The 12,130-nt window shown below is 50.6% G+C and overlaps 1 protein-coding gene across 9 annotated transcripts in view; it reads right to left on the bottom strand.

Annotated features, from left to right (window-relative positions):
* The window catches only part of PTPRE (protein tyrosine phosphatase receptor type E), a 179,385-nt gene that overhangs the window by 31,274 nt on the left and 135,981 nt on the right, over positions 1–12,130 (bottom strand). For 6 of the 9 annotated variants that reach the window (XM_034931704.3, XM_034931705.3, XM_055093478.2 and 3 more), the window contains 3 exons: positions 6,961–7,060; positions 6,613–6,686; positions 4,785–4,921 (listed from right to left, as the gene is read on the bottom strand). In XM_034931704.3, the coding sequence (XP_034787595.1) occupies positions 4,785–4,921; positions 6,613–6,686; positions 6,961–7,060 (311 nt within the window). Of the gene's footprint in view, positions 1–4,784; positions 4,922–6,612; positions 6,687–6,766; positions 6,900–6,960; positions 7,061–12,130 lie in introns of those variants that run through there. The other 3 variants (XM_055093480.1, XM_008969343.4, XM_055093481.1) reach the window with 1 other exon arrangement.

Genomic DNA, 12,130 nt, shown 5'->3' with positions numbered 1-12,130 from the left:
GCACTGTGGCAAGGGTGATAGGTGGTTCTTGGCCTCATCCCCAGCCACCAGCACCTACGCTGCCTGTAGTTCCTGATTCTTCATCAGGGCTATCTTAATACTGACCTTCTTGACCTAATCTAAGCCTGACATCTGTGGTAAAATTCTAGAGCCTTCTGTTTTTCTACCCGCAAAAGCTTTTTTTGGCCCCAGCACTGAAAATACACGGGAGGCGTGATACCGGATGGTGCGTACATGATACTGTGCATTCGTCAAAACCCACAGAATGCGCAACACACAAACCCTGACGTGTGGACTTCTGCTAGTAACAACAGAGCAGTGTTGGTTCATCAATTGCAGCAGTTGAAACACACAAATGCAGGAAGTTAATAATAGGAGAAACTGCTCACAGGGGAGGAAGGGGGCATATGGGAACTCTGTACTTTCTGTGCAATTATTCTGTATAGCTAAAACTGCTCTAAAATAAAGTCTGTTAAAAGATAAATTAGGCCAGGTGTGGTGACTCACACCTGTAATCCCAGCACTTTGGAAGTCGAGGCGGGTGGATCACCTGAGGTCAGGAGTTCAAGACCAGCCTGGCCAACATGGTGAAACCCCGTCTCTACTAAAAATACAAAAATTAGCTGGGCATGGTGGTGGGCGCCTGTAATCTCAGCTACTTGGGAGGCTGAGGCAGTAAAATCGCTTGAACCTGGGAGGCGGAGGTTGCCGTGAGCCAAGATTTCACCACTGCACTCCAGCCTGGGGGACAGAGCGAGACTCTGTCTCAAAAAATAAATAAATTAATTAATTAATTAAAAGAAATTGAGAAGGCTCCCTGGAGGGATTGGATGGCGAGGATGGACCAAGCTCTGACACCCCACGGTTGCGTGTTCCTGGCAGCTGCAGAGATCCAGACCATGGAGATGGGGCGTAGCCACCTAGATGCACAGAGGGTCAAAGTTGAAGTGGGGAGGGGCATCGGGCCCTATGCACCGCACACGTATGTATCCTGGATCCAAGCGCACAGAATAACCACCCACATGGACTCTGCAGCCCTTTCTCTGGCTGTCAGTCTACTGGGGTCTCAAATCTCTGAGCTGCTCAGGTGGCCCAGGGGAAAGGAGAGCACCTGGAGGGGTCTGCACACCTGGATGAGCCCTGCAGTGTCTTGCTTGGGGCTTGCTCATAGTAACTGGCCAATAAATATCGTGTGATTGGCAGTCCCATTATGTAAATTGTCCAAATTGTTTGTGGTTTGTCTGTTTGAGGTGAGATTTCATTTCATTTCTTTCTTTTTTTAACATTTTTATTTTTGAGACAGGGTCTCACTCTGTTACCTAGGCTGGAGGGCAGTGGCGCGATCTTGACTCACTGCAACCTCCGCCTCCCGGGTTCAAGTGATTCTCCCACCTCAGCCTCCTGAGTAGCTGGGATTACAGGTGCACACCACCACGCCTAGCTAACTTTTGTAGTTTTTTGGTAGAGATGGGGTTTCACCATGTTGGACAGTCTGGTCTGGAACTCCTGGGCTCAAATGATCTGCCCACCTTGGCCTCTCAAAGTGCTGAGAGTACAGGCATGAACCACCACACCCGGCCTAGTGATTTCATTTCAATGAACTCATGAGCCACGTTCCTTTCTCTCTCCGCTCGGTAGTGTCGGGCAGGCAGCAGGAGAGTGTACAAGAAGCTAGGTGTGGGCAGTTCTGCAAGAGGCCCCAGCTGCTCTATGGAGCTCCAGGGAATGGTTCTGGTTTGTTTGTTGTGCTGGAAGCTTTGCAGTTGACACCTCCCTCTGCACTTTTACAGCACGTATCAGTGTGTTAGTCCTAGGCACTCGGCTTGACATAACTTGCTAGGATGGAGGTAGGGACGAGCCTGTCTGAAGCGGGGGATTTTCCTTGGCCCAGTGGTGCTCACTTTCCAGGACTTATTCTGGGGCCTGGGAGCAGACTTTCCTAGGATGGTGTTCTACCAGTGCAGGGTGGAGATTGCAGAGTGCGGTCTCATAAGGATTCAGTTGCATGTCCAGGTTATCCAACCTCATGTCCATGTTATCACAATCCTATGGGGGGCAGGGAGTATCCTCATTTCATAGATGAGGAAACAGGCAGAGGTTAATTGCCCAAGCTCTCTGAGCCGGGACAAACACTCAGGCCGACTCCAGCATTCACTGTACTGACCCCAATATCAAATCCTTTTCATCCCCACCAAGTTTGCCTGCACTTTGAATTGGCAATGCACACATGTCAAAACTCAACTGGATCGGCCACTTTGAGACTCCGGTGTCTCCCTTTCATGATTTTGGGGAGAGGAGCTCAGATCAGATGGCAAGAGAAAAGAAAGATGGGGTTGGGAGCATGTCCCTCTGAGGACCCAAGAGAGAGCTGGCCATGGCAGGCTCCAGTGCTCTCAGAGGACGGGTGCTGCATCAACGTGGACTCAGGACATGGTCAGCCCTTCACTGGACAGATGAGCAGAAAAGCACAGCCTGGACATCACAGTGGGACCCCATCTCTACAAAAAAAGTAAAAAAGCCAGTGGGCATGGTGGCACATGCCTGTAGTCCCAGCTACTTGGGAGGCTGAGGTGGGAGGATCACTTGAGCTGGGAGGTTGAGTCTTTAGTGAACTGTGATCAGGCCCCTGCACTCCAGCCTGGGAGACACAGCGAGACCCCATCTCAAACAAACAAATAAAACAAAAATATGACAAAAAAGCAGCTCCCCCAGGGTTCCCCAGACACAGGATCAGGCTCCGTGATCCTGACTTTGGGTCCCGTGTTCTTCCCCTCCACCGTGTCTCTACCCTGCCTGTCACTGAGCACAAGGACTCCAGTGTTCAGCCAAGGGCCACCCAGTGGCAGAAGAGAATGAGGAACTTCCTCTGGATGCAAAATTTAATGGGGTGCCCCCAAAATTCAGAAACCAGGGGAAATAATATTCGAATGCAATATTTTTAAAAGTCCAAATCAAGGCACAAAATCTATGATGACCAAAATATGAAACTTTTAACTAGTGGCAGGATGAGTAGCTGTGTGGTGACAAGCCATATGTATCAGGGCCCAGGGCAACAGGGAAAATCAGTTGGCCCAAGCCTGTCTTCCTTTATGGTCATGTTATTTTCTTCACCAGGGACCGCCTGTATTCATTTTGATATTGTATTTGTTACCTTTCCTGTGGTGCTGATAATTTTGATATTTTAAGTGTTATGTTAAAATATAATTTATCCCACTGCTGAGCTTTTTGGTGCCGTCTTAAATTATGTGCCTGGGGTGAGTGTCTCACCTGCCCCACCCTATTCCCGGACTCCCTCCCTGGGAGTAGCCCCCTCTTTTGAGCTGGTTCTGACTCAGACACCCCCATCAGCAAGCCCAGCCCCTGTCACTTGGGGAAACAAAAGTGCAAGGGGAAATGGGATGAGAAGGGTGGGGGAGGGGATCTGCTAGCTGAAAACTTGGATAGTTATTTTGAAAATGAGAATTAAGGTCTGTTGTCAGGCTGAGAGATTGCAACACAATAGTGCTTCAAGCTGTCTTTCAGTATGACCTAATTCCTCCAAAAAAGGGGACACATTTGGAAACAATAAAAAGGAAGTAAGATAAAGGCAGAGGAGGCTTGCACTAAAAAACAAGCAACGTACAGTTTACATGGGCCACCACCTTCCCATGCCTTCACACGCTGCTTCTGGGTAAAGTCTCATGTCTGCAGCAGAATTCATGCCATCTTCAGATATAACAACTGCACAACACTGTTGTTTACAAAATCCATTGTCTGAGCCTCCCATTCCAACTTCAAGGTAATTAAGACAGGCCCATCTCCATTGCCCCTTCCTAGGTGGTGGAAGACAGCTTTAAGGAAATTAACTGATGTGCCAGGGCCAGCACGCAACAGGCATAGCCAGGACCAGTTAGCAATCCTGCTGAAAATCTATCCTCTTTAAGATCAACACTTAGCACAGCCACATGCAAGAAGGTGAAGATGCATAAAATTCAAAACACGACCAAGGATAAATACTGCATGGCAAAATCCAAGACAATACTTCCTCATATCTGTTTGTCTACTTCTCTATCTGCCCATCCATCCATCCATCCATCCATCTGCCCTCCCACTCATCCATCCATCATCCATCCACCCATCCATCCATCCATCCATCCGCCCTCCCACTCATCCATCCATCCATGCATCCATTCATCCATCCATCTGCCCTCCCACTCATCCATCCATCATCCACCCATCCATCCATCCATCCATCTGCCCTCCCACTTATGCATCCATCCACCCACCCACCCACCCATGTTGATACACAAGCAGATATAGCTAGTGTTCCCTCAAGGCAGCTCACAGCTGCTTCATTAATGCCGAGATGGTGGTTCAGAAGAGGAACATCGCCTACTCTGATTAGGTGCTCCAGCTCTCAGAAGCCATGAAAAGATGGTTTGGGGCTCTGTTACTTTCCCCATGATATTGTCATACCGTGCTGCGCTCAGGTCCTAGCCTTCTATGTTATCGAGATAACAGTGTTTCTGTCACAGTTGATTTTAGAACTTGACACTCAGAGTGGGGAGGTGTAAGGAGGCTTCACAAACCTCTAACTCAACTGTCTCATCTTATAAATGAGGAAATAAGCATTGGCAAAGGGCACTGCACCACACACCAGGTTTCCTCACACGCCCATTCATGGGACAGTGTCATAACTGATGCAAGGGTTCTGAGTCTTTGGGATAATTCATCCTGAACTCTAACACTGGATTTCACAGGTCTCCACCACAGGGCACCCAGCAGAGGGCCCTCCCCACACTCACGTTGAACTCCTCCCGAAACTGCTTGCAGTCGTCGGCGGATCTGATACGGATCTCCTCCTCCAGGTGCTCCACGGGGATGGGAAAATACTTCTTGGGCCCTGAGGGTGACCTGCTGAGCAGCATCACCCTTTGCTGCTCTGTGGGATCAAAAGAAACATGGGGGCCATTTAGCCACATTCCTGGATAGGCGACTGAGTAACCAAGCTGACCAACGACATTCCTGAAGAAATGACCAGGCTGGAGCTGGAACAGTTCTCTCAAATCGCATAGCTGGGCTAAGCCAGGTCCCGAGCAGCTGTATCCAAACACTCGCCTCCTGTGAGGCATCCACATCATTTACAAGTGACGGGCGTCCCTCTGCCCAGTGTCACCTGCTCTCCCCCATTGGAGAGAGCCTGTCCCCCTCCCGAGGCCACTCATCCACCCACCCTCCCACCTCTCCTTCCCTCCAGCCCCTGCTCCTTCCAAAAAGGATTCAAGACGGCCTCACTCTCCAGCTCAGCTTTCCAGGTTTGGAAATAAGAAAGAGTAATTACGGCTTCTGGGAGCAAACTCAGAATGGTCTCTCTCAGCCTTTTCTTCTTCATAACAAATATTCCTGGTTCCTCAAACCCCATAAGCTCCAAGGGAAAACCACCCTTGTCTGGGGAGGGTGACAAGGGGCATTGAGAAGGAGAAGTACGCGTTATAAGGGAGTTCTTGCACATATTCCTTCCCCAAGTTCGGAGTGAGAGGCAAGAACAGTTATGGACATGTCTTTCTCTTCCTGGAGAATGAGCTGATATTGACAAGGTCAACATGATAACCCAGCTGTCACACTTGCAAAAGGGCCTGTCCCCACCTGCAGAGCCATTCTGAAGCCCAGCCAAAAACTTCACCCAAGACTCATTCCTCCAAGTGACAGATGGGATCAGAATGAGTGATGCTGAGCTTCCCTGCTACTCACTAGCCGCACCCTCCTTCCTTCCGTTCCTGCTATTGAAACATTCAGGGCAGGGAACCGGGGACTGGAACAAGGGCAGGAAGACAGCACCTGGGGCCACATTATCGTCTAACCAGGTCTCGGGTCCCGCGAGCGCTGGGAGGCTACATTTCAGCTGGGTCCTTGTTGGTGATATTCTTTTAATGATCTAAGGGTCCGTTTTAAGAGTCTATTTTAGTCTGACGGCACGTGTGTTCCCCCAAACCATAGAACTGACTGCAGTTAGGTAGGAAGCTGACTCCAGGAAGTTGTAGTCACTGGGGTGTGAAGCAATATTTTTGTGGCCTCTGCCTTACACACATTTCTCGGTCATCTCATCTCGATGTATGGAGAGAAAAACAATGTTCCTTTGTAAGTAGCGACAACAAGTTCGAAACTGTACTTCGGATGGAAAAGTTGGAAATGCTCCCAGCTGACTCTGATGCTCTGTAAACATGAAGCACTTTAGGAGAGCGAGTCCCTTTTTCCAGCTGGATCCTAAAGCAGTACAAATGCAGCTGAATAGTTTCTGAGCCAGACAGCCTTATCTGAGAATGATTGTAAGGCCTCACTGAAAAGTGTTACATGTCAACACCCTGTGAAAACGACAGGATATGAACAGTCTCTCTAAAAAAAGCCACAAACAAAAATGTCTCAAACGTCCATGTCACACCCGAGAGAAAAATGATCCTCAAAGTTTTGAAATAGTGAAATTCTAAATGACAGCATCATACCAGGTAGAGTGAGATGAAAGTGGCAAGCACACCTCAAAATTTACTTTGAACGTTAAAGACAGAAAGCACCTCAGTGTCTCCTAAAAAAGAACACATTTTCCCCCAAGCCCCAGCCAGAGAGCAGCTTCTGTACCTTGCTCCTCCAAGATTCCGTTGGGCATCTTCTTGTCGCTGGCGCTGACCACAGCTTTCCTCTGCTTCCTGAACCTTAGAGACACAGGATGTGTTAGGTTTCCACACTTCTAGGTTCCCCGAGAGCCAACAGCGCTCGGCACAGTGATACCCACCAGGTGAGCCGGGAAAAGCTACTCCTGTTGCTCATGGCTGAGCCGCGCTAAGGCCTGGCCTCTGTGTGTCTCCCAGGCCCGGCCACCCAGCCTCTCAGCTGCCCTCTGCTGCACAGCCCACGCCCACAGCATCAGAAGGCTCATTTCCTCCTCTGAGCTGGTTGGGGCAAGTCAGTGCCCCGGGACACTCCTACCTGAAGAAGTAGGCGGCGAGAAGGAGCACGAGGAGGAGGAGCAGCAGCGGCAGTAGCAGCCAGGCCAGCAGCGGCTGGGAGGCGCCCGGGTCCGGAGGGCCTGCAGGAGAAGCAGAAAGACCCTAACCCCTGACCTCACTTCACAGTTTGCAAAAGAGTCCTCCTCCATGAGCCTTTCTTCCTGGACACCAGAACCCCACACTATAGTTTGTAAAGTGGATCCATCATCCTGAAAAGGCCCCACGAGGTAACAGAGAAGCGACTTTAGTTGTTGCTGTTGACTCAGAGAAAGAATCCGGGACTGAGGAGTGGGTGAGGTGACTTGTCCAAGATCCCTGGGGCAGGCATGACAGGGGTGAGTTCCCCAGACCCCTACACGGCCTGGCTGCCTGGCTCTCCTGCTAAGAAGCTGGAGAAGGGTGAAGGGGCCGGTGTCCACTGCAGGGTCCTAGGACAGCACGGGAGGCTGACTCGGCGTAGCTCAGCTCTTAGGGCCCCTTGGGCTTGGGCAGGAGCTCAGGCACAGGGAGGCGGCCTGGCCCTGGGGCTGGGCAGAGGCCTGTGGCCCTGGCGCACTGTGACCCCACCTTTCAGAGCCTCCAGGTCCCGATTCCACCTGTCAGAGGCCGAGTGCCCAGCCACCACCGGCCTCTTACTGTGTCCTTTGTACCTGACAGGTTGACCTTCCTCACCCAGAAAGAGACCCACAGCCCCAGGCCCAGCTAAGTGGCCTTGTTGCTGCTCAGGACCCACCCCTGGCTCATCAGCCCAAATTCCAAGGGGCACTGGTGGCCTCGCTGCCACCTTTGGACCCCACCCACTCTCCCAATGTCGGACTTTGTTCCTGCTCCTCCCCCGCTGGCCACACAGCCCCCTCATCACCAAAATGTTCCCACTCCTCGAGGACAATCTCAAAGGCCCCCACCTCCAAGAAGCCCACTGGACTCCTCTCTTGTGGACCCAGAGGGGCCCTGGATGCCTCAAAGCGCAAACCTCGCTCTGCCATGAGTGAACAGGCCTCAGCATGACTGCCTTGGCTCCCGGGTTTCTGGGGAAGCCCCTCGAAGGCAACGACTGGGCTTCCAACTCTTTAAGTTCCCAGAAGCACCAATCACTTGCCCTGAGCCCAGCGCAGGGTCCATGCGCTTCCTCCTGAGGGCTGGCATGGCCTCCCGAGGGTGCTCCGGGCACTGGGAGGGCTCCGCAGCCCCAGAGGCTCCGCTCACCTCACACCCCTCATCTGGATTCTAAAAGGGACCCTCATGCCTTCCGCCTTGCACCCTAGGTTATAAACTCCCCAGGGAAGGTGTGGCTTTTCCTCCCTCATGCTCTACCCTCCCAGGCCTGGCACTGACTCTGGCACCCTATGAGTGGTCCGCACCATCGTTTCTCATAAATGATGAAGTTTTAGGGACGTGGGCGACCATTAGATGTTGAAGTTCACAGAGGAAACAGCTGGTCTGTGATGCGGAGGTGGCCCCAGCCATGAGAGAGGGCACTGTTCACCTGGCCCACCCACTAAGTGCCCACCTTCCAGGTGGCGTCCGTGCCTCCCCCATCTGGCTAGCAGTGTCAGTAGCCTGGCAGCCTGGCTGTCCTCTGCAGCCCCCCACACTCAGGTGTCTGTGACCCTGGCCCAGAGGAGCTGGTTCTGGCCCCACACAAGGTTGGGTTGGTGCTAGGATGAGTGGCTGGGTGTGGCTGCCACAGTCCCCCGCCTTTGACCTCCAACCTGCCCACAGCAGAGCTTCCCTGGGGAAGTGAGCTGGCCTGAGGCTTCCACACTTGCAGCTCCAGAGAGCACCCCTCTCCACTCTGCCAGGGCCTTGGAGCAACTCCGACAGGCTGAGTGGGAAGACCCCTGACACGGAGGGAGGGGCAGCCTGGAGCCCAGCCCCACGGAGGGCCTGGCTGCTGCTCACACTCCAGACTCAGCCAGAAAGCTTGGGCCTCGGTCCCCCTCCTCCCTCTCGAATGTACCCAGGTACATCTGCCCTCATCTCCTGGGGCCCCAGGCAATGAAACTTCCCACTTCTGCATCACACAGAGGTCAGGCTCTGGGCTCAGCTTCTGCAGAGATGGTGACTACCAAGTTTACTCCAGGCCAACACATGGGGTCCTCTCATCAGAGAGAGACACGAGGGAGCACCTGGGCCCCACCAGCCCTCCGTGGGTCTGGCCTCCACTTTCCTGCCTGTAGTGAAGGCTGCAGTCACAGACATGGGTGCTTCCATAGAAGATGGGGCTGAACCACCCAAGCCCAGAAAGGGGCCGTGCACACGGGCAGAAGGGATGGGTCACAGGGCCAGTGGCTTCCCCAGCTCTGTTCCTGGTGTTTCTTAGTAGCTACCTCTGTTCAGGAGGCCAGAGATCAGGATCAGAAACCCAGTGGCCTTCAAGGGGCAGGTGAGAACATCCCTGGGTGGTGTGGGGAGGCCAGGTGGGGGCGGGAGTTGGGACTCCCCATGTCCTGCCTGCAGGGATGGCTACTTCTGAGTTCCAGCCCACTGGGGCCAAGCACAAGGGGTGCCCACAGTGCCTAGTTCTTCCCACTTTCCTAAAGAAGAAATTCATATTTTTATGTAAACATTTTCTGATTTTTAAATATTGGTAAGAAATTCAATTTAAAAACATTTTTTTTTAATGGTGTGGACCAGGAAGAAAACAAAAATATGTCCTCTGGGCACCAATGTGGTCCAGCCAGGAGTCAGGGAGTCATCTGAGAAGAAATTCCTGTCACAGTCTATTTTCATTTCATGTTATTGTGGCTCTGACGGGGTGGGACAGAGGTCAGGGTGGCCAGTCCCCAGGGTGGTCATCCTGAAGCAGCCTTCTTCCTGTATGACTGTCTAGCTATTGCCCAAAGTGAAGTGTGTGTATGTTCACACCGATTTTATACATATGTACACTTGCAACTTGTGTGTGTGTGTGTGTGTTTGCTTACATAGAATCTGATCCTGAAAGTTGAAAACCTTAGGCTTGAATGTGACTTTGGAGGAGACAAAGAGAATGGCAACCTTGGCTGGAGTGTGGCCACCCAGCACCCTCTGCTCAGGAAGCTGATCCTGAGCTCTGGCCAAGAGCAGGGGTCTTCCAGGGACTACCTCAGTTCTGCCCCAGGGCACAGCTGCTCTCACTGTGTCCCCTATCTTATCTCCATCCCTCTTTTCCTCTCCCACCTTCATTCCAAGTCCTCCTTCCCCAGGGGCCCTAGAGACGGAGCAAGTCCATACTGGAAAGATGTGGCTCACTCAAGGACAGGTGTGCAGACAATGGTTTAAGGTCCCAACTCACTCCGGCCTAAAATTTTCAATGTTCAGGAACCTGTTCTCTTTGCCAGAGTTAAACATAATTAAGATTTCAAAGCGTATCTTTCCTGACATTTTCTTCTATAAATTTACGTTCATAAATATGCAGGTTTGGGAAATAAATAGACCATACTACTCCTCTCGTTTCATCTACAGCTTCACGGATTGTAAAAAGTATCGTTATTTTAAGAACCACTAAGAAAGAAAAAAAATGATACTGATTATAATTGTGAAGTGCTACCAATTTTAAGACACGTCCCCATATAGCCACATTAAATATGAAAGAAACAGATGAAATGCACCACGGGGCAGTTCTCCAGCTTGCTTTTCTGGTACGGCTGTCTGTCTTGGAGAGTTTCCATGTCAGCCCAGATAAGCTTCCTCATTCTGTTTAATAGCTGCTTGGATTCCACTTTTTGGATAGACCAAAATAGGATGGACATTTAAGTTGTTTCCAACTTTTCTGCTATTACCTACAATTCTGCAACACACACACATATATATATATCTTTGTGTCTCGCAAGTGTTTCTGTAGGACAGCTTCTGTGTTAGCCTGTACGCCTGTTACATTTTAACACAATTGCCAAGATGGCAGCCCCAAGTGTCCAACTTCTACATTCATCCACAGCGGAGGTCTCTAACTCCCCCAGGACACAGATGGATATCAGTCTGTGGCCTGTTAGGAACTGGGCCACACAGCAGGAGGTGAGTGGCAGGTGAGCAGGCATTATCGCCTGAGTGCCGCCCCCTGTCAGATCAGCAGCGGCATTAGATTCTTACAGGAGCCTGAGCCCTATTGTGAACTGCGCATGCCAGGGATCTAGGTTGCATGCTCCTTAAGAGAACCTGATGCCTGGTGATCTGTCACTGTCTCCCATCACCCCCAGAGGGGCCGTCTAGTTGCAGGAACACAAGCTCAGGGCTCCCACTGATTCTACGTGATGGTGAGTTGTATAATTATTTCATTATAGGTTACAGTGTAATCATAATAGAAATAAAGTACAAAATAAATATAATGCACTTGAATCATCCCCAAACCACCCCCCACCCCAATTCCACGGAAAAACTGTCTTCCATTAAACTAGTCCCTGGTGCCACAAAGGTTGCGGAACGCTGCCCATAGTGTGCGATGGAGCCAGTTTCTCTTCTCTGGGATATTGTTGCCAACCCTTTTCATTTTGGTCCATCTGATAGGTAAAATGATAATGTCATTTTAACTTGCATTTCTCTAATTTCTAGAGAGTTGAGCATCTTTTCATGATTAGTGAAACCTAATTAGATATTTGTATTCTGCCTGGTCATATTCTCTACTCATTTTTCGACTGTGTTCTTTTACATATTATTTTTTATAGATAACATTTTATTATATAATTTGTAAACATTTACCTTCAATTCCTTCTGTAAAAGAATTTGTCTGCATGAGTACTGAATATATTTTGTTCGATGAACAAATGAAACAGCTTCCTGTTATTTTGGCACACTGTGGAAACGTGTGAAATCATCTGAAATCGTCCTTCTTCCAGGGGTCAGATGAAGATTTAAGGGCACTTCACAGGGTCAGGTTCCCCTCCACAATTCTAGGTCAAATGAGCCCGTCTGCGCCTTATAACCCGAGGCCCATTTCCCTCTTGCGCGTGGACCAGCAGCCTTGCTAAGCACGCAGAGGCCCTGGCAGAGGCTGGACCAAGGTGTGAGTTTCACATTTAGTTCTGCTCTGGGTGCTGAGGTCACATGACAGTGTCCTCCTCCTGCAAGTAACACCCCATGTCTATGGCAATATGTGAGCCCAATAATTTTGTTTTCAAATAAACTGAAAAGCCTCAGATGTGGAGTGGACGTCTTCCTGCTGGTGCCCACAGTGC

This window comes from Pan paniscus, chromosome 8 (genome assembly GCF_029289425.2).
Source record: "Pan paniscus chromosome 8, NHGRI_mPanPan1-v2.0_pri, whole genome shotgun sequence".
NCBI lineage: Eukaryota > Metazoa > Chordata > Mammalia > Primates > Hominidae > Pan > Pan paniscus.
The sequence above is the reverse complement of the archived record's forward strand: the minus strand, read 5'-3'. Positions and strand labels throughout refer to the sequence as shown.